General features: G+C 58.5%; 5 protein-coding genes across 5 annotated transcripts; 2 read left to right on the top strand and 3 right to left on the bottom strand.

Moving 5' to 3' along the window:
- The first annotated feature begins 465 nt into the window (after positions 1–465).
- On the top strand, positions 466–3311 carry MYCTH_2306973 (glycoside hydrolase family 92 protein). Its single transcript, XM_003664247.1, has 5 exons — positions 466–584; positions 653–1634; positions 1699–1811; positions 1873–2025; positions 2127–3311. The coding sequence occupies exons 2-5, from the start codon at positions 655–657 to the stop codon at positions 3179–3181; spliced, it is 2301 nt and encodes a 766-aa protein (XP_003664295.1). The 5' UTR covers positions 466–584; positions 653–654; the 3' UTR covers positions 3182–3311.
- Positions 3312–7314, bottom strand: MYCTH_2306968 (uncharacterized protein). Its single transcript, XM_003664246.1, has 4 exons — positions 6616–7314; positions 6340–6551; positions 5830–6283; positions 3312–5779 (listed from the first exon to the last, which is right to left on the bottom strand). Exons 1-4 carry the CDS (start codon positions 7104–7106, stop codon positions 3442–3444), a joined length of 3495 nt encoding a protein of 1164 aa, XP_003664294.1. The 5' UTR covers positions 7107–7314; the 3' UTR covers positions 3312–3441.
- Positions 7315–8374: 1060 nt separating this feature from the next.
- MYCTH_2306966 (uncharacterized protein) lies at positions 8375–11581 on the top strand. Its single transcript, XM_003664245.1, has 3 exons — positions 8375–8503; positions 8629–10843; positions 10898–11581. The coding sequence occupies exons 2-3, from the start codon at positions 8643–8645 to the stop codon at positions 11058–11060; spliced, it is 2364 nt and encodes a 787-aa protein (XP_003664293.1). The 5' UTR covers positions 8375–8503; positions 8629–8642; the 3' UTR covers positions 11061–11581.
- Positions 11582–11741: 160 nt separating this feature from the next.
- On the bottom strand, positions 11742–14813 carry MYCTH_2306964 (uncharacterized protein). The gene is made up of 3 exons (XM_003664244.1): positions 13756–14813; positions 13200–13647; positions 11742–13084 (listed from the first exon to the last, which is right to left on the bottom strand). Exons 1-3 carry the CDS (start codon positions 14342–14344, stop codon positions 12271–12273), a joined length of 1851 nt encoding a protein of 616 aa, XP_003664292.1. The 5' UTR covers positions 14345–14813; the 3' UTR covers positions 11742–12270.
- A 1880-nt stretch (positions 14814–16693) lies between these two features.
- MYCTH_2306961 (uncharacterized protein) lies at positions 16694–19285 on the bottom strand. The gene is made up of 4 exons (XM_003664243.1): positions 19030–19285; positions 18095–18943; positions 17134–18016; positions 16694–17051 (listed from the first exon to the last, which is right to left on the bottom strand). The coding sequence occupies exons 1-4, from the start codon at positions 19202–19204 to the stop codon at positions 16877–16879; spliced, it is 2082 nt and encodes a 693-aa protein (XP_003664291.1). The 5' UTR covers positions 19205–19285; the 3' UTR covers positions 16694–16876.
- Positions 19286–19842: the final 557 nt, after the last annotated feature.

The following is a 19842-nucleotide window of genomic DNA, read 5'->3' as shown; positions in this document are numbered from 1 at the left end:
CGCTCTTGTTTGCTCTCTAGGGTACTCGAACCCGGCGGCCCTTCCCAGGTGAACAAGTAAGGACAGCTTTGTATTGGCCAATCCTGTTGGTGCTGTGCCGGGGAAGCGAGAGCATGTTGGCGTCGAGGCGTTCTTAAAGGATCAACTCGGTAACGGAAGGACGGAGCGGCCACCGACACCGGGCTACGTGAGTGACGGGGAGAACGACGATATCGAACCAGACCCCGGATCCCGACAGAGTCGGTTCGGCAACACAAGGCCGCCATGTCGGCGCCGTTGCACTTCCGGGGCTTACCGCGGAGGGGCCGCATCCTCGCGCTTGCCCTGTTCTGCGTCTGCCTCATCCTTATGTTCCCAGAGTTTAACCTGGCTGTTGGGGAGATCAGGCTGCCGTTTCTCCGGTCCAGGCCCAACTACGACGTCTTGGACTTCGTCAACCCCCTAATCGGCACCGCCAACGGAGGTGAGCCACTAATCCTTATCGGCCGACTCTGACATACTTGTCAACAACACCTCACGAGTCTCCATCTCACACTCTGCATCGAAACTAGGCCATGTCTTCCCCGGCGCCACGCTACCTTATGGTTAGTAGTGATCCCTGCTTTCCGCTGCCCCTTAACAAGCACCTAATCACCCTTTTCTCCCGCAACAGGAATGGCCAAACCCGTAGCCGACACCTTCTCGCCGGCCGAGAACGCCGCCGGCTACGTCTCCGACGCCAACCCGATCATGGGCTTCTCCCACATGCACGACTCCGGCACCGGTGGCCTACCCTCGTTGGGCAACTTCCCGCTCTTTGTCCACCCGGGCTGCCCCGACGACGACTTCCGCCGCTGCGCCTACTCGGTCATCACCCGGCCCACGAGCCGCGTGCCCGGCTCCGCGATGGCCGCGCCGGGCTACTTCGCCGTCAACCTGACCAACTCGGTGCGGGCCGAGATGACGGCCACCCAGCACGCCGCGCTGTACCGGTTTGGGTTCTCCGGCAAGGACCGGGTCGACGTGGTGCGTGATCCCGAGGGGAGGCCGGAGGCGGTGGAAAGGGGCGTGCCGTACTCGCCCCTGGTGCTGGTGGACCTGGTCGACCTGATGAACAGCCGGAGCCTGGGAGCCATCCAGGTGTTTCCCGAAAGCGGGAGGATCATGGGAGAGGGGAGGTACGTGCCCTCGTTTGGGACGGGCAAGTACGATGCGTTCTTCTGTGCCGACTTCAGGGGCGCCGCCATACGCAGGACGGGCACGTTCACGTCGAACAACGCGACTGAGGAGCCCAAGTTCCTGGACGGGGTCCGCGCCGGGTTCCATATCCCCAGCGGGTCGGCGGGCGCCTGGCTGCAGTTTGAGCGGCCGGCGAATAACTCGCTGCTGGCGAGGGTCGGCGTGTCGTTCATATCCATGGACCAGGCGTGCCAGAACGCCGAGAGCGAGATGGGCGACTGGCATTTCGAGAGAGTGGAGAGCGATGCGAGGAAGCAGTGGCGAGAGAAGTTGGGCGCCATCGAGATCGACGCCACCGGGGTGAGCGAGGAGCTGCAGACGACCTTCTGGTCAGGGCTGTATCGCACCCTGCTGTCGCCGCAGAACTACACCGGGGAGAACCCGTTGTGGAACTCGACGGAGCCGTATTTCGACTCGTGAGTTCAACCGTCGAGAACAGGGGACGGAAAAGATGCGTGCACGGATGGCTGACCCGGCCAGGTTCTACTGCATCTGGGACTCCTTCCGCGCTCAGCATCCCTTGCTGACCATCATCGACCCGGTCGCGCAGACGGATATGGTGCGTGCACTGATTGATATCTACCGGCACGAAGGTAGTGTTGCCCCTGGATGACGACAACCAAGCCGATTGTCCAAATTTGACACTTCTCGCAGGAAAACTGCCCGACTGTCGGATGAGTTTCTGCAAGGGTTACACCCAGGGAGGCTCCAATGCCGACGTGGTCATTGTAGACGCATTCGTAAAGAACTTGACAGAAGGAATAGACTGGGACACCGCTTACGAAGCCGTCGTCTCTGATGCCGAAGGTATGTTGATGACCCCCTCTCCCTCTCCCTCTCCCCCTCCCCGTGTGTTTCTTTTCCATCGGCTTGTGAAATAACCCGCTCTGACAAGACGCCTACAATAGTCGAACCGCCCAACTGGGGACTGGAGGGACGCGGCAACCTTGTGAGCTGGCACAAGCTTGGCTACATCCCCTGGGACGACACCGACCGGAACGGCACAGGCCCAATGAGCCGCACCATCAGCCGGGGCGTCGAGTACGCCTACGAGGACTTCTGCATCGCCACGCTAGCTCAAGGCCTTGGCCACGCGGCCGACGCCGCCAAATACCGCCGCCGCGGCGGCAACTGGCGCAACTACTGGAACCCACACCAGCGCGACATCTTCAAGGACCCCCACGGCGCCACGGTCCAGACCGACTTCGTGGGCTTCATGCAGCCGCGCCTCGTTAACGGCTCCTTCCGCTACCAGAACACGCGCGCCTGCTCGCCCGTGCAGGACATGCACGGCTGCTACTACGACACGCGCCTCGACACGTACGAGGGGAGCCCCTGGCTGTACAGCTTCTTCGTGCCGCAGGACATGGCGACGCTCATCCGGCTCATGGGCGGGCCCGACGCCTTCGTCGAGCGCCTGCGCTACTTCCACACCAGCGGTATCGCCTACCTGGGTAACGAGCCCGGCTTCCTGCCCGTCTTCCAGTTCCACTACGCCGGCCGGCCCGCCCTGAGCACTCACTTTGCGCGCGAGTCCATCCCCGCCCTGTTCAACGCCTCCGTCAACGGGATCCCGGGCAACGACGACTGCGCCATGGGCGCCTTCAGCGCCTTTGCCATGATGGGCTTCTTCCCCGTCGCCGGCCAGGACGTCTACCTGCTGACGACGCCCTTCTTCCCCGAGGTGAGAATCCGCGCCAGGGCGGAGGGGAAGTGGGCGGTCATCAAGGTCAGGCGCTTCGACCCCGCGGGCAAGAGAAAGTTCATCCAACGAGCGAGGCTCAACGGCAAGGCGTACACGAAGAGTTGGATCACGCACGACTTCTTCCTGAGGGGCGGAACCTTGGAGTTCTGGGTCGGCGAGGAGGAAGGGACTTGGGGGACCAAGGAAGCAGATCTACCGCCGAGTTGGCCTGTTGAGTGGGATGAAAAGGATGGGGTTGGATTAGGCGACGGATATTAATGAAAGGCATGTTTACTGGGGTTAGCAACGGTGGTATAGTATAAGTAAGCACACGAGCAAACACATATGTTCTTGACTTTAAAATCAAGGACTACCGGAAGCCCTGGAGTACTGGGGAAGAAGAAGAAGAAGAAAATCAACGTTTGTGTGAGACAAACCAACAACTTAGACACATCCGTGACCATTTGCCCTATGAACGCCCTAGATATGCCACCATCCGTCCTGCTCCCCCCCCTCCCCCCACAAAACCAAGTTTCTCTTCAACTCAGATCAAACCCAGCTCCGCTCGTGACAGCATACAGCAGTTTCTTCTTTAGCACTGCCGCGCTACGATACTGCGGCAGCTTCAGCAGGTTCACGCACGTGCTCGCGCTCGGCAGCCGTTCCTGGTCCGTCCCGCCGTCCCTGATGCTGAAGGGCGGGCTGAGCTGGCCGAAGCCCAGCAGCGGGGCGCGGGGCGTGCTGGTGACGTACTTGAGCACGTCCCTCCGCTCGCGGTCCTCGAGGCCGTGCATCACCTCCCAGAACATCTTGACGGTCGGGTGCTCCTCGCCGTCGTCGCCGATGGCGTACACGCCGCTGTAGACGGTGTGGCGCCGCAGGTCCTCGACGTCGATCTCGGAGCTGTCGCCGCCGACCAGCCGCTGCAGCTCGTTCTGGTTGAACATGCTCAGCCAGCCCGGGTCGATGATCATGCCCAGCCCGCGGAGGAAGGCGCGCGTCTGCGCGTAGGGCTGGACCACGAGCCGGTGGCGGGCCACGTAGCTGATGTAGAGCGGCCGGTTCTCGTTGGTCACGGGCACGCTCTCGCCGTTGGGGATGAGGTTGCGGGTCGCCGTTCGCAGGGGCTCGTCGGGGAGCGAGACCTGGTCGGTGATGGTGAAGTCGAGGTCGAGGTCGCGGACGTCGCCCGGGTAGTTCTTGAGCCGCAGCATGCCCTGGTACAGCTCCTCGTCCAGCTCGCGGAGGTCGTTGATGTTGGCGCGGTACGTGTCGCCGGCGCCGGCCGACGTGGCCCACTTGAGGAGGAAGAAGCCCGCAAAGACGATATCGATCAGGATGCCCTCGTACATGCATTTTCCGATGACCCTTCCAAGAAACTCGTACTGCCGGAGGCGGTAGGTGATGGCTTCGGCCCACTCTTCTGACCCTTCCGAGACCTGTGCTTCCCGGAGCATGTTCTTTGTCTGATCCATGTCGCAGGGGTTTGGATAGTAGGAATTGTTGCTGTTGGCGACAAAGAGCCGCTCAGACGGCGCAAACGCTTCCGTCGTCACGCTCGTGAGAAACTCCTTGGTTACGCCGCCGCCGTCAATTCCGGCTTCGGGCATGCCAAACTCGTCGACAAACGTAATCTGTATTGGCTCTTTCAGCCCTTCCTGGAGATCCCAGAAGGATTCCAGAGCGTCCTGGAAGATCCTGCCGCGCTGAATTTGTGCTTGGTGGCGGCCGATAATGTTGCTACCGGTGGAAGTGGGATCGAATGGCCCGCCGTGCTGATTGAGCACCCATAGCCTCCACCTGTCCGGATCGATGTTGCCTCCTCTCCTTCGATGCTTGTCAAGGTAGACAAACTGTCGAAAGATCTGAACGCGCATGTCAAAGGGTATGACAAATGGCATATTCCGCAAGATTTCCAACTTAGGGCCCGCAGCCGCCTTGAGAACATCCCGTGCAGCCCGTTTCCGCGCTAGTCCGATCCTCTCCATCTGCGCTTGCCGAGACAGTCTCAGGCCGCCCGACGACATAGTCACGGGCTGTTCGTCTAAATCGTTCCCCTCTTCATCTTCGTCCTCGGCCTCGGCTTGTTCGCGCTGTCTCTGCTCCTCGAGCACAACGGCAGAAAGGAAGCCTTCCATGTCAAACTTTGACGTCATGAGCCAATGCTCGTGTGGCAGAAATTGACGTCGAGAGTCTCTCTCATAAAGCATCTTCATTGCGGTGGAGACCAGGTTCCTGAACGCCTCAAAATCGACCCCTGCGGTAAGGGTGAAAGACAAGGCATTCGCTGCCCGCTTGTTGTCGGCGCCGCTTTTTGGCCGTGAGGGAGGAGCGGACGAGCCGTTCGCGTTGTTCGGCGCGGAAGATGTCGAACTAAGCAAATCGGCAGCATGATAGTACAGCGTGAAACCAAGGTGTTTGAGAAAGGTCGTCAGGCGCTTCACTTCTTGGAGGTTGAGGCCGCTGGACCGCAGACGCGTACTCCTTCCCTCAGCTGGATTCGACGCGCCGAGGATGCCAAAGAAATCGTCGTCGTCGGTGAGACGGAGGACAAAGATATAGAGCTCGAGGAAAAGGAGGATCGTGCGCCACTCGCGGTCCCATGGGGTGTCTGCGTGGGAAGCAGGCTTTTGACTTAAGATTGCGAGGGCAGCATCAGGATCGGACGCAATCCTGCCGAATATGGATGTTTTGCTGACGGCATTCCAAAAGAACCGGACGGCGGGGAGCGGCCCTTGATGGGTTGGGATGTCTGCGAGATACAGCCGCATCCGAATGTCGTCGCCAAGTGTCGGGAAGCAGTAGACCAAGGTCAAGATGTAGCCGGCAAGGAATCCGGCATCCTCCAGTTCGGATTCGGATGTGCCTCCGTGATCCCTAGCCCGGTTAGTACGCTGAGCTCTGGATCGGCTACGGCGGGTGCTTACGAGGTAAATTTCTCGAAGAGCCCCATGATCTCTTCTCTGTCAGTCAGCGAGGCAAGCTTGTCAGAGACATAAGGTGGCAAAATGGGTTCCGGAATAGCTTCTAGGTCACCAGCCTCGACCGCCGCAGGCTTCACCTCGGAGGCCGCAAATGCGGCGCGGATTTGGCTCGAAAGGGCAGACAGGAGGGTATACAGGACTCGCAAGGAGCGCGAATGTAGCACGAGGTGCTTTCTTGTCTTTTGGAGAACAATGAAGTGGGAAAGCAGCCACATGAGACCTCCCTGAGACCCGACAGTCTTGGTACCCATGCCCGTGGCGGCCTGGAGCGTGTCTGAGAGAAGGTCAACGTCGATATCAGCCGCAAACGAGCCAACGTTGGACTCGAACAAGAACAGGTCGGGCTGTGTCAGGAAAGACACAGCGAACTCGTGATAAGCGGCCCGGGTAAAAGATTCTAGATGGGTCAGCTACAGCACTAAATCCAGCGAGGGAAAAAGGGTAAGCAAATACCAGGCACATGTTTCCTCGAAAGCGGTGTTCCCACCGCACTCCGAACGAGGTCCAGGAGTTGAGAGTCTGGCCCGAGACTGCGGCAATACCTCCCCAAGACCCCGTACAGCCTCCCCAGCGCCGGTTGCAACAACTGAGGCCGCAGCTTGGTCACCTCAACAATGCTTTCCAAGAGAACTTGGACCTGTGAACTCGACGTGCTTGGGTCGAGCCTGCATTACCAGGAGTCAGCACTATCGTCAACTGCACCAAAGCCAAACCGAACCGCTAGCTCACCGGTCAAGAGCCGAAAGCACGATCTGGGCCAGCTTGCCCAGGCGAGGTGGCTCTATGGCCCCTGATACAAACGACGAGAATCGGGTCTGCAGGAGGTCACGGGCTAGCAGGCACAGCCGTTGTTGGTCTTCAGGGTTGGAGGCTTGGTACAAGCTCAGGACCAGGGGCGTTGCCTCAGCTGCTCTCCGCTCAACGTCAGCCTGTCCGCCTGCGCTGTAGAGCAGATCGACAGCCTGCCGCCGGGACGCCCGCAAGTTCCGCCGCGACCTGTAGCCTCGCCATGTCCTCTGGATGCGCTGGGCAGCCCTCAGCCGTTCCCTCTCTTGTTGCCGCTGCAACCGTTCCGCCTGGGCCTGAGCTACTGTCTTGGAAGCACCGGCAGCAGCCGCGCTGGGCGTCCATGATGTGCTGGTGAAAGGGTTGATGGTTTTCTGGCCGCTGAGGTTGACGTTCCGCGTCTTGCGCGAACTGCCGGTGAAAGTCGGGAACATGGTGGTCGTCGGCGGGGTGCAGCGAAACCCCAAGCGAGCGAGGGGCTCACGATACCGAGGGCTCGAAGAAGCGATGGGCTCTGTTTCAGCTCGTCACAAGAATGAGCAGCCCAAAAAAAAAAAAAAGGTACTGATGAGAGAAAACCGGGGGGAGGGGCAATTAGTTAATCCCACGGATCTGGAAACAAAGCTCCTTAACGTTTCTGTGTTGGAATACAACAATGCTCGCTTCGAGAGTTGAGAATTCGGCCCAAGGGTTGCGCCACTTGGGTCTTCTGGGTGAGCGAGGCAACAGCGTCGGTTACAGCAGGTGCCCACTGTTACCCAACCAACAGCTAGAGCTAGTGATGTATTTCGTATTTGCGAGTTGGCAGCGCTTTGATAAAGCAACACGATGCTGGTAATCCAACCAAACTTGTCAGGGTTGGTGCAGATTCACCGAGTACAGGACCACAGGCTCGGGTATCTTGTGCCGCTTACGCCTGCTTCGTGCCTGGCTCAAGCTCGAAGCTCCTTCTAGATGCCACTGCCACTGATGACGGAAGTCGTCAGCAGCAGGCCGTCACTGCGGGACCCACCGATAACACTAGCGATAAGCTGGGTACTTCTCCGTACCCCGCCACTGCCCGCCACAATCCTCCCACATGTCCAAGTGTCAAGGTGGCCAACAACGCAACAAGTCTCCTCGATAGATGAATGTTCAAGTGATCAGTTACCGAGAAGCGGCGACTGCGAAGGTCAAGTCCAAGTGACATAATTGGCCCAAGAAAACTCTTTATACCATTTATAAGAGTCCTATGCTGTCAGAGGCAATTACAGTGCGAACGGAGCCGTTGGCATTCAGATGTAGTTGGAACGTATCGCTCGCATAATTCGATATTCTCCGCTTTGTGGGCGCAACAGACTGCCAGTGGCAGAAAAAAAAAAAATCTGTCTCCGCAGGAGCCATCATGCCCTCTTCTTTCCTCTTCATCGAACGATCAAAAACCCTTTGTTACCGGATTCTTTCCACAACCTTTTTTTCAGAAAAGAGTCAGATCAGTTCGGCACAACCGTCACTGGTTCTGTTCTCGTCTACTTCTTTTCTGATTCCTCATCAAAAAATCTTTCTCAAAAAAAATTGAAAAGCCTAAAAAAAATCCCGATACCTAACTATCGATCTTCAGAACAAAACCACCAAAAAGAAAAAAAAAAAAATCAAAAAAGCCAAATCCAATCCGCAACATCTCTTTTGGAAGACGCCCCCCGACCGGTTTTCCAACTGAGACCTTTCTTTCCGCCGCAAGAAAGAAACCGAATTGAGGCGCTAACCGCAGTCCTCGTTCTTTGTCTGCCGTCGCTTCTCTTGCGCACGGTATTTGCGTAGCTCCGTGGCACTTTCTGCGCTTGAGCATTCGGTGCGTCGCTCTCGATTGAGCAACACTCCATTTCTGCGATCAAGGACACCTTCGAGATCGCATACCTTCTACTGCTCCAGCCGTCGAATTCGAGACCATACCCGCTGACATATCCCCCGTTCCAGACCCAATTGTCAAAATGGCCGCTCCCGCTGCTCCTGGCGCTGTTGACCAGCTTGCCGCTGACCTCGCCAACACGAACCTCAACGGTGGCGATAACCGGGCCCCTGCCATCAATTCCAATGTGGCTTCTGGCGAGTCCCAGACTGCCGAACCCGATACGGCTGGGCCTACCCCGAGCTCCTCTGCTCCTCATCCTCAGTCTTCCGCGTCTCTCTACGTCGGCGAACTGGACCCCTCTGTGACCGAGGCCATGCTCTTTGAGCTGTTCTCCCAGATTGGTTCCGTCGCTTCGATCCGCGTCTGCCGTGATGCTGTCACTCGTCGCTCCCTCGGATATGCCTACGTCAACTATAACTCGACCGCCGATGGCGAGAAGGCTCTCGAAGAGCTGAACTACACCTTGATCAAGGGCCGCCCCTGCCGCATTATGTGGTCCCAGCGCGATCCCGCTCTGCGCAAGACCGGCCAGGGCAATGTCTTCATCAAGAACCTGGACACTGCGATTGACAACAAGGCGCTTCACGACACCTTTGCTGCTTTCGGTAACATCCTTAGCTGCAAGGTGGCCCAAGACGAGAACGGCAACTCCAAGGGCTATGGTTTCGTGCACTACGAGACCGACGAAGCCGCCGCTCAGGCTATCAAGCACGTCAACGGCATGCTTCTGAACGAGAAGAAGGTCTACGTTGGCTACCACATCCCCAAGAAGGACCGCCAGAGCAAGTTCGAGGAGATGAAGGCCAACTACACCAACGTCTATGTCAAGAACATCAACCTCGAGGTCACTGAAGAGGAGTTCCGCGAGCTCTTTTCCAAGTATGGCGAGGTCACGTCGTCAACCCTCGCTCGCGACCAGGAGGGCAAGAGCCGTGGCTTCGGCTTCGTCAACTTCTCCACCCACGACAGTGCCGCCAAGGCTGTTGAGGAGCTCAATGGCAAGGAGTTCCGTGGTCAGGAGCTCTATGTCGGTCGTGCTCAGAAGAAGCACGAGCGCGAGGAGGAGCTTAGGAAATCTTACGAGGCCGCTCGCGCTGAGAAGGCCAACAAATACCAAGGCGTCAACCTGTATATCAAGAATCTGGCCGACGACATCGACGATGACAAGCTGCGCCAGATGTTCTCCGAGTTTGGCCCCATCACCTCGGCCAAGGTCATGCGCGACAACCCCCCGGATCATCACCACTCTGCGGATAAGGAGGGTAAGGACAAGGAGAACAAGAAGGAGGGCGAGCAAGAAGCCAAGAAGGAGGGCAAGGAGGAGGGCGAGAAGGACGGTGAGGCTAAGGAGGGTGAGAAGAAGACCGAAAAGAAGCCTGAACGCAAGCTGGGCAAGAGCAAGGGCTTCGGCTTCGTCTGCTTCAGCAACCCCGACGATGCGACCAAGGCCGTTGCCGAGATGAATCAGCGCATGGTTGAAGGCAAGCCGCTCTATGTCGCCCTCGCTCAGCGAAAGGACGTCCGCAAGAGTCAGCTTGAGGCTAGCATCCAGGCCCGCAACCAACTGCGCATGCAGCAAGCCGCCGCTCAGGCCGGTCTGCCGCAGCAGTACATGCAGGCCCCTATCTACTATGCTCCTGGCCAGCAGCCCAACTTCATGCCTCCCGGCGGTCGCGGCATGCCCTTCCCTCAGGCGGGTCTCGGCATGCCTGCCGTGCAGGGCGGCCGTCCAGGTCAGTTCCCGCCTTATGCTCAGCAGGGCGGTCGTGGCGCCATCCCTCCTCAGCAGATTCCCCTCTATCCTCTGGGCCAGTTCCCTCCTGGCGCCTATGGTCAGCCGACCAACCCGCAGTTCCTCGCTGCCATTCAGCAGGTTCAGCAGCAGGCTGCCAACCTCGGCGGACGTGGCGCGCCCGGTGGACGGGGTATGCAAGGCATGCCTGTTCCTCAGGGAATGCCTGGCGGCCCTGGCATGGCTGGCTTCCCGCCTAATGGTAGGCCTCAGAATGGCGCAATCGGTGGTCGTGGCGGCCCTAACCGCGGTGGCAACTTTGCCGCTGGCCGCGGTGGCGTGCCTCCTGCCGGTCCTCTTGGCGGTGCTGGTGAGCTTAATGCTACTTCTCTCCTGCAGTCGCAGCTCGCCGCCACCAGCAACCCCCAGCAGCAGAAGCAGATTCTCGGAGAGAATCTCTTCCCCAAGATCCAAGCCCTCCAACCAGAGCTGGCTGGCAAGATCACTGGCATGCTGCTGGAGATGGACAACAATGAGCTCGTAAATCTGTAAGTTGATGCTTGGCCGTGACGATCATGAAAGAAGCCACTAACCAGCGATAGGCTCGAGGACGAGACTGCTCTTGTCGCCAAGGTCAACGAGGCCATGGCTGTCTACGACGAGTACGTCAAGTCGCAGCAGGCTGCCGGTCAAGGCTCAGCTCCCGCCCAGGGCGAGGTGGAGGCTGAGAAGCCCAAGGAGGAGAAGACCGAGGAGAAGGCTTAGGGCACTATTCGCCAGCTTCTCGCCTTTTGATGCGCTTTTTTCTTCATTTTTTTTCCTTTCAGTTCTGATCGGTTGGGAAAAGTTTTGATACCAAGCTTGGAAGCAGCATGATCTATCTCCAGTCTGGTGATGCGGGCAGGATGAGGTCAGCATCGGATGGATCTGGCTATAGGAGACAAAAGCCTCTCCAGCGACGGGTTATCGCGGCATCTTGCTATGACATCGCTATGTCATGATCATGTATTTGATAGACTTGCTTATGATGGGGGGGTGAGGGCCATGGTCCTGGGCGGCCGCCTCTGTGGAGTGGGCGGAGGTGTTGATGGCCGACACGGCGTTACGGTTACGAATGTCACGAGTATCCTGCCGGCTAGCTCAGTCTTGAGGGACAAAGCAGGCTAAGCGACGCACTCCTGGCAGCCCTGATTAAGGGCATCCATGATTGCGACTGTGTCTGTCTGCGTGAACCACCAGACTCAATCCTAAACAAGGCACTAGCTAATACAAAGCTTTACATCTATCTACGCGCTATCTGGTTGGCCTGTGTGTGTCGTGTCGATATCGTGACCGCTTCACCCTGTGGTCAAGCCATGCTTGCATCTCCGCATTGTATAATGACCAACTAACCTCATGTGTAGGTGGTACGGACAGGATGTACGTACGTACATATTCATCTAATCATGGCAGCTAACCTACTCTCACAGCCAGTACTGATCCGAGGGCTGAGAATGCCAAGGACCAAGCAACTATCCGGGTGCACCTTGACGACCGCAGGGTCTCGGTACAAGTGAAGTAGAGTTAGATGGAAGTAATCTGTCGCTCTTCCGGACTGTTAACCCACTGCATGCGCCAGATCCAAGAATGCGAGACTCCATATGCTCCGGTCCATCCTCCATCCCCTCATATCTGAAAGAAATAGCAGTAGCTTAGCCCAGCAAACCCAAGCCTTCCGCTCCAAGAAGAACAAGATGGAAACAAACAACCCTGAACACAAGATATGACGCCTTTTTTTTCGCCCTAGAAACCCGGAAAGAAAATAATAAAAAAGAGCACAACCTCAAAACTCCTGGTTAGTATACTCCCGTCTCTCTTGGCACTGCTTACTCCCTTTCAAGCCTTGTGAAAGAGGGGACGGTGTGGGAGGGGGGAGAGAGAGCAGAGAAAGGGACAATACCAAAGAAACGCTAGAGCGCTTCCTTACACCACCACTCTAACCGCTTCCATCCTTGATGTCGGCCGTGGCGAACCGCCTCCCGCCCATGGACGCGGCCGCCGGGGAGGGGGGTAACCTGGCGGCGCCGCTACCGCTGCCGGCACTCCCGTAGAGGGTATGGAAGAGCTTGCTCTTCTGCTGCATGCGGACGTCCTCGAGGTGGGCGCCGACGACCTCGAGGCCGCGGATCTGCTCGTCGAGGGTGAGGGTGCTGCTGTTGACGCTGCGGACGAGCGGGGAGACGAGCTTGCGGCGGAGGTTCTCGAGCTGGGCCTTGAGGGTGAGCAGCTTGTGGTTGTGCTCGACCAGGATGCCCTTGTTGGCGACCGTCTTCTCGCGCACGTTGCGCAGCAGCTCCCGGTTGCGCTCGTACTTGGCCACCTCGGACGCCTTGGGCCCCAGAATGCGCGTCCAGAGCGACGAGAGCAGGTCGGCGTGCGCCTCGTCCTGCAGCGAGGCCTCGCGGATGACGGTGCGGGCCAGGTTGAGGAACTGGTGGTCGATCGCCTCGAAGAGGGCGAACAGCGCGAGCGAGTGCTGGAGCTCGGACGAGACGGCGTCCTCGAGTACCGTGAGGAACTCGTTGAAGGTGCGCTGCAGGGCCTGCTTGGTGCGCTGGGGCGTAGAGTAGCCGAAGAGGGAGGTTGCCAGGACGCCGAGCCGGGTCGGTTGGCCGGTGTGCGGGTTTTCGAGGATGCCGGCGTTGGAGAGGAGGTTGTGGATGTTGTCGAAGGCGAATGAGAAGGGGAGGGTCGGAAGATGTTGTACCTGGTGAAGCTCGCGGCGGGCCCAGTCCATGACGATCAGAATGCTACGGGATGGAAAGCAAGGGGTTAATTCAACCAAGGACCGACCCAGAGAGTTGGAGTGAGGAAAAAAAAAAAAAAAAAAAAAAAAAGAGGGGGGGGGGGAGCGAGATGACGTACCCGTCAATGTCTCCGTCGACGTTGGCAAAGAACTTGGTGAGTTCGATGGCCAGCGTCTTGAGGCTTTCGCTGAGATCGTCGAGCTCCTTGACGATGATCGGAGCCGAGGTCAGGTTACTGCTGCGGACGCTCTCGCCGAGATCCCAGACCGCGACCCCCGTGGCCTGTAGGTCGCCCACCTGCTGGATACCGTTCTCGGAGTAGTAGATCAGAGGCTCGAGCGAGCGGGCGACTCCGGCGACCTTGACTAGATCGGGGACTGGCCGCATCGCTGCCGGCTGTGAGAGCCATCGTAGCGCTGCATACGACAGTATGGCGACGATGAAGGAGAAGAACATGGAAGTCCACGACCTGGTCATAGCGTGGAACGTGGTGCGGACAAAGTTGATGGCCAACTCGATGGGTTCGGTCCGATGCTGGACCTCTGCTCGAACGGCGAAGCGAATGACTAGCGGGATGTTAGTACTTGCCAAGCCATCGTTGAAAGCAGCGTCACCGGGGAAGAGGGAAGAGAGAAGAGAGAAGAGAGGGGGGGGAGGCACAAGGGAGGACCTACAGTTGTCTGGGACATGTTTTGACGCGAGCGCCTCATCCTTCAGGTCGCTCAGGGCCAAGCGGCCATCATCGTCTTCCCGCTTAATGTTCACTACCTCATCTATGAGATGCTGCTGGGCCGGGTGGAACTCCGGCTCGGGACTGGCCCCCTTCTCGGGCGACAGACTGCCTGTCGGTAACCTCGTCCTGATGGCCTGCGCGAGGATCGGGTCCCCCTCGTCGGCGCTTTCGTATTCCGGGCTGCTCTCTCTCGCGCGCGCGCGCCCGTCAAGAAGGTCGTCATCGTCATCGGCCGCGTCGTCCGCCGCGTCGTACATGTTGGCGAGGCCGTCACCTCTCCGCCAGAAGCCGCTGCTGCGGTCGCCGTTGCCGAGGCGTCTCCAGGCGGGCGGACTGTAGCCACCGGCGGATGCTTCCGAGTCCGAGGCGTCCGCCTCGCTCGGGTCGTCGCTCCGGAAGCCCGAGTGGGCCGACTGGTAGCCGAACGGCAGGCGGTTCGGGTTGCGAATCGAGCGCGCGAAGTCGTCCAGTGACGCGTCGAGCTGGTCGAGCGGGCCGAGGGTCGTGGTCTTCGTCGTCGATGTCGCCATGGCGGTGGTGGTTGCTCTTGGAGGTGTTACGTTCGCTGTTTGACCCCTTTCCTCCTCCGCCTCCTCTTCCTCCTCCTTTTCCTCCCCCACTTTCGTTGGTTGAGGCTTGTTTGCCGCTCTTGCTGCTGTTTCGTTTGTCGCTGCTCCGCACCAATTCTTTGCGACCCGTTTTCTCCCTCGCCTCGCTGCCTTTGCGACTGCTGTGGCTCAAGACGCCGCCGTCAAAGGGATAATACGGATAATCGGTAAGCAGAGGCGGCAGGGGCGTGTGCTCGATGTGTCGTCGTCGGGGCGGCTCCTCTTCGGACACAGTGTCGTCCCCGTCGTCCTCCTCCTCTATGATGGGCGGCGCGGGCTTGGGTTGTTGCCTGCGGCGGCTGAGCCTAGATAGCTTGGTCCACCGGAAGGACGGTGAGGGCTGGTAGAGCAGATACAGGAAGATAAAGACCAGGGAGAGCACCAAGGAAGCGACCCAGGCACTCGGCGCAATGGTGATGCTGATGAGCGACACGTTGTTGTGGACGCTGAAGAGTGACTGCATCCCAACAACCGGACTCTCGGGGTGAGGCCGGCCAAGGGGGGTGGTCCGTTTGCTGCGATGCGCGGGAGGGGCGGGCCGATCGGGCGGTCGGCGCGATGCCCTCTTAGGGATGGATGTGTGGTGTGCTATGGGTTGCGATCTGCGGAGTGCCCATAAGGGGGGGGGGGGGTTGGAGGGGTTTGAGAATCGCCCGTGTATTCGTACACAGTAAGGTAACGGTTTGATGTGTGAAGTAAACCGTAGTGTATCCTCCGTACGATTGAATTAGTCGACGGTCGGCGCGATTTCACACACTGTGCTTCAGGGAACTCTCCGGACCAGCGCAGGACAGTGGAATGGTGAAATGGGTCCAGGAAGAGAGTCGCATGTCACCGGCGATTTTCTTGTGGCGCACTTCTTCACTTCTTCGGAAGCGAACGAGTAGTCCGTAGTCCGAGAGTGTGCGTTGTCCAGTCCCCAAAGATGAGCCGGTTGCATGGCGTCGCAGTTGGAAAGAGGCCGGTCGCATCCCGCTCTCTCAGGTTGCGACCGAACGACGACCAGGACCAGGACCAGGGAGCGGCCCTCGAAAAAAGGAATGGCTGGGAAGCTGTCCAAGGCCGCCCCACCTCACGCCGGCACTCGCCCCGTGGCCAACCATCCAACGCCCACCTCACTCCACCCCCGCTGTCCCTTGCCAAGAGCGGGGCGGCAAGAGCATGGCGAGTCCCACTCCACCTGCCGAGTCCTCTGTTTCGATTCGTCAACGATTATCGAGACGATGCGGCGTTTGCACTCGTGTGACGTGACCGACGTCCAGAACCTACACAGTATGTTAGTCTCTGCTCGTCCGAACGTTGCAGCTCAGAAAGGTCCAAAAAGGCCAGATGGAAGAGATACTCCGTACTTGACGCAGCATTGTATGATGTATTGGCGTATGGGCGTTGAATAGTTAGGTGTGTATCGGCGGAAGGGGCAATCCGCTATGAGTAATCCGTACCATCATCGCCCCGCATTCTGGGCTGAGGGCTCGGGAACTGGTGGGTTCATGCCCATGGGACGCAGGAACGAGGAACGTTGAACGTTGAGGCAACACAAGGGGAGAAGGACAGATCGACCTTGGAGCAGGTGATTTTGACCCACAGGGTGTCTCAGGTCCGAGTAACAAGTTGGAGAAACGGTGGCTTGGCTGGACATTCAGTGTTCACTATCCCAACGGTTGAATGGGAAGTTATCGCGGGAGACTTTCAAACGAGGAGGGATAAAATAAACAAACCAAAGACCGTGGTAATTTCCTTAGGAGAGGCTTCAGCGCCTTGGGTTCAACCAAAAATTCTCTGGGATTCGGATGGTTGCGCTCGCGGTTCTGGGTTGGAGTTACTGTGTGTTGAATGTCTGCAATTCATAGTTCAATCAGATCATAAGAAATACTTGGGAACTGCAGGTCTAAAACGGGGCTGCGGCTGCCTAAGAAGAAAACTGGAATCCCACTGATCTCTCTGTGTTCTTGCGAGTACAACTTGCCTTAGGCCTTGCTTTGGTTATCAACAACATCTGCGTGCGTGCTGCGTAGGTTGCTCCTACCAGACCGCCGTCAGCAACCAGAGAGCCTTGTCTCTTCTTGAATGTGTTTCTATTGATCACCATGCCATCATTAATTAACCCGGTCTGGTTCGCTGTTGTAGTAGTCGTCAAGCGATAAAAGCACACCACCTCCTTCCTCTTCAAGCACGATCAGATCACCCAACCCAAGCCAGAAAATCATGGAAGTAGAACGGAAAAAAAACGGAATAATACACTGCAATCCGCAAATTCCGACCATACCGAAAGATAAATGCACCAAGTAACCCCATCGCCAGTACACCGATGCCCCGTCTTTCCCAGTATCACATCTGTGCTGTCCCCTAGCCCTTCTCTCGACTTCTTTTTCATCGCCGTTCTTGCACCCCGACCATTCAAGCCTGGTAAGAAGAAGCCGGTCGCAGCTCCCATCACGCTTTCACATCCATATTTCAATCGATCTTGGCGTTCGCTAGGCTCCTCGCTGCCGGGTTGTTGATGTTGTTGATCTGGTTCGTCGAAGGGAGATGCTTGTACTTGCTCTGTTTCCTTAACCGTTTCCTTGCCACCATGACGGGCACCGAGCTCTTGTTGACGAGGTAGTTGGAGAAGGATCCTAATATGACCCTAGATAGATAGGCCCCGTTAGCACCAATTTTTTTTTTTTTTGCCCCAGCCGTCAAAGAAAGAAGAGAAAGAAAGAACGTACCCCTTCAGAGCACTCCTGCCGCGGCTCCCCAGGATCACGAGTGTCGGGTTGACCAGGTCGATGACCTCGGTGATGAGGTGCTTTGGGCTCTTGCAGTGCAGCACCTCGACAATGACGCGCACCTGCAGGCGCGTCTTGCGCAGCAGCTTGGTGACCTTTTCGCTGATGGTCTGGACCGTCCTGTAGCGGTCTTCCTCGGCCTTGGTGCGCTCCCTCCCGATCGACGGCGTGGGTGACGCGCTCGAGGTGGCCGTCGTCCCTCCCGCCCCGGCAGAACCGGGCCCCCGCTGGTTGTGCAAGGGCAGGATGGTGCCGCTGCCCGTGACGGGCGTCTTGCTGGACGCGACCGTGTTGATGGCGGCCGCCTGCTCCTTCATGGCCTTGGGTTCGTCGGGCACCTGCGCGTTGTCGCTGGCGCCGATGCCCGTTTCCTCGTCGACGCAGTAGATGGCCAGGAGGGTGTCGCCGTCGCGGAGGACGGTGCCGATGGCCCATTCCAGAGCGTGCGTCGACTCGTCGCTCAGGTCCGTGGCTACCAGGTACTTCCGCGGCGGTCGGTGCTCCTCTTCGGCTTCCTGGACGAGCTTGGAGTACTCGCCTCGGGTGATGATCTGGATGGTCCGGTGCGCCTCGGGGGTTTCCATGATCTGTGTCATGGCGAACGACAACTTCTGCGCTCTCTTAATGTCGGATAGGTCCGCCTCGGTGTCCGAGTCCAGGGGCGTGTTGACCCCGCTCCCGGGCGGGTCATCGAAGCTGGTGTTGGGGTGGATGACTGGTTTACTGTGCTTCACACGTTCGCCCGACGGGTTCGTCACCGTAATCTCCGGCTCGTCCAGGAGTGATCGGTACTGGTATGGCTGCTGAGATGCCACTTGGATGCCTATAAATATATTTTTTTTTCCAGCGCGATTAGCCGTCTTTATTGTGCCATGCCTTGGTCCCGCCCGTAAAAACCTACGTTCTTCCTCGGCTGCCGCCAACAGACTCTTAACCTCCCGCCGGGTACCCTCCGTTTTGGGGGTCGCTTCCGGCCGAGCGGTCTTCCTCCCCCGCTGCCCCTCCTCGCCGGATGAGCTCCCGTTGTCTTCGCTACTATCTTCGACAAGCAATTCGCCATCCGGGCCCAGGTAGTCTTTGGCTAGCCTACCGGTTCCGGCCGTGTAGTTGGAGCTCCTGCGTCTCCCTAGCTCCGACAGACTCCCCCCGGACCGTGCCAAAGCGGCGTCCGATAGACGGCGGTAGGCGTTGGTGTAGTCGGTAATATCGGGGTCATTGAGCACCGCTCGGCCGGCGGGACTCAGGTTGCGGAGTAGAGGACCACGGGGGGAGTGCGAGCGCATGCCCAGGCGGCTTGTGGGCGACTTTGACTTGCTACCCAGGCGCATTGACGGCCCGCTTGCGGACAGATGGCGTCCCCGGTCGCCCGGAAGCATGAGGCCAGGGACGTCGTTGCCCCTCATGATCTCGGACATTGCGCTGGACCGCTTGCCGCCCTGCGTGACTCGCTTCGGCAGAGCCTGGCCTACGTTGTTGGTGATGATGCCAGAGAACTGGTACTCGGAAGTAGGATCAGGCCGAGCCGGCGCTAGCCTCGGACCAAAGTCGGCAGGCCTGGGTTTGAGAGAGGCGTCGGACATGCTCCTTGGGTGGCCGCCGGCGGCAGCATTGGCGCGCGCACTCGAGTCGGTGGGGGACGAGGGCGTGCTTAGGACCTGCTTCGCGGCAGACGATGGGCCGTCGACGTCGAGCATGCTCCGGATCTGCTGCGGGCGGGGGCTATCCACATCTAGCATACTCCTCACGGGGGCTACACACGAAGCTTCTGTCTTAGTACTGGGACTCTTTTTCGGGAGGTTGCAGAGTGCAGGCGCGTGGGAGGGGAAGGGTCATCACCAATATCGAGCATGCTGCGGACGGGAGAGCGCGGGGTGTAGGGAGACGGAGAGCGCCCGTCCAGCGACGGGGAAGCTTTGGGCCGCGAGCTCGACGACCCCTCCAAAAGCGCGAGCACCTCTTTTCGCTCCTCGTCGAGCATCGCCTCCATTGACATTGCTGGTCGCTTTTCCATGGTGGGCAGCGTTCCGATCCGGGACGCCGTAGCTGGCTGTGTGTGTGTATGTGTGTGTGTATGTTTGTGTGTGTGTGTGTGCGTGTAGGGGTGTGTGTATTCTAAGAAGAATGGCCGTTTTGGTGAGTTGCGCAGTGCGTGGGAGGGGTTTGAGTTTGTGTGTCAACCAACAGGAGGCCGGCAAAGTACGAGATAAGGGCCCCGGCTGCTTGACGTTGCACGGTCGTCAACGGGGTAGGAAATAATAAGGCTGGCGTGAGAATGAAGTTGGTTGGCGAAGTCGCATCTCGTTTTTGCAACGAGGCGAACCCTACGGTCTTTGTCGGCTCTCAGGTTCATAGCGGGGCCTTCAGCCCAGCTCTTTTCCTTCCGCCTCAAGAAGGATGCCTAGCGCTTGCCAAGATGTGTGGTCCTATAGTAGAGGACGCAGAGCCTGGGCTCCGTTTCGCCAAGAGGGACCAAGACACCGCCTGCGAGGTCAGCAGGGTTCACAGTCTTGGAATTGCAGCACTGCCGTCGGCTCCTCTTGAGTTGGCAGTACACAGTAGGGTGGGGGCTTAAGATGCGAGCGCGAGTTCTTTTCGACTGTGCAAATTATTGGTGGCTCGAGACGCGAAGATTATCGCTCGATATCTCGA

Source organism: Thermothelomyces thermophilus, chromosome 4, assembly GCF_000226095.1.
Source record: "Thermothelomyces thermophilus ATCC 42464 chromosome 4, complete sequence".
NCBI lineage: Eukaryota > Fungi > Ascomycota > Sordariomycetes > Sordariales > Chaetomiaceae > Thermothelomyces > Thermothelomyces thermophilus.
Note: the sequence above shows the minus strand (reverse complement) of the source record. Positions and strands in the feature narration are given on the sequence as shown.

Excerpts from the sequence above, each read along its gene's own strand:
- MYCTH_2306966 (XM_003664245.1), top strand. The coding sequence starts at position 8,643 with ATGGCCGCTCCCGCTGCTCCTGGCGCTGTTGACCAGCTTGCCGCTGAC. Across the intron at positions 10,844-10,897 it reads AACAATGAGCTCGTAAATCT|GCTCGAGGACGAGACTGCTC; the intron begins GTAAGTTGATGC and ends AACCAGCGATAG.
- MYCTH_2306973 (XM_003664247.1), top strand. The coding sequence starts at position 655 with ATGGCCAAACCCGTAGCCGACACCTTCTCGCCGGCCGAGAACGCCGCC. Across the intron at positions 1,635-1,698 it reads ACGGAGCCGTATTTCGACTC|GTTCTACTGCATCTGGGACT; the intron begins GTGAGTTCAACC and ends TGACCCGGCCAG. Across the intron at positions 1,812-1,872 it reads TGATATCTACCGGCACGAAG|GAAAACTGCCCGACTGTCGG; the intron begins GTAGTGTTGCCC and ends CACTTCTCGCAG.
- MYCTH_2306961 (XM_003664243.1), bottom strand. The coding sequence starts at position 19,204 with ATGGAAAAGCGACCAGCAATGTCAATGGAGGCGATGCTCGACGAGGAG. Across the intron at positions 18,944-19,029 it reads CCGCAGCATGCTCGATATTG|CCCCCGTGAGGAGTATGCTA; the intron begins GTGATGACCCTT and ends CTTCGTGTGTAG. Across the intron at positions 17,052-17,133 it reads GGCAGGAGTGCTCTGAAGGG|GGTCATATTAGGATCCTTCT; the intron begins GTACGTTCTTTC and ends CTATCTATCTAG.
- MYCTH_2306964 (XM_003664244.1), bottom strand. The coding sequence starts at position 14,344 with ATGGCGACATCGACGACGAAGACCACGACCCTCGGCCCGCTCGACCAG. Across the intron at positions 13,648-13,755 it reads AAAACATGTCCCAGACAACT|TCATTCGCTTCGCCGTTCGA; the intron begins GTAGGTCCTCCC and ends ACATCCCGCTAG. Across the intron at positions 13,085-13,199 it reads GTCGACGGAGACATTGACGG|CATTCTGATCGTCATGGACT; the intron begins GTACGTCATCTC and ends TCCATCCCGTAG.
- MYCTH_2306968 (XM_003664246.1), bottom strand. The coding sequence starts at position 7,106 with ATGTTCCCGACTTTCACCGGCAGTTCGCGCAAGACGCGGAACGTCAAC. Across the intron at positions 6,552-6,615 it reads GTGCTTTCGGCTCTTGACCG|GCTCGACCCAAGCACGTCGA; the intron begins GTGAGCTAGCGG and ends CTGGTAATGCAG. Across the intron at positions 6,284-6,339 it reads TTCGAGGAAACATGTGCCTG|AATCTTTTACCCGGGCCGCT; the intron begins GTATTTGCTTAC and ends TGACCCATCTAG.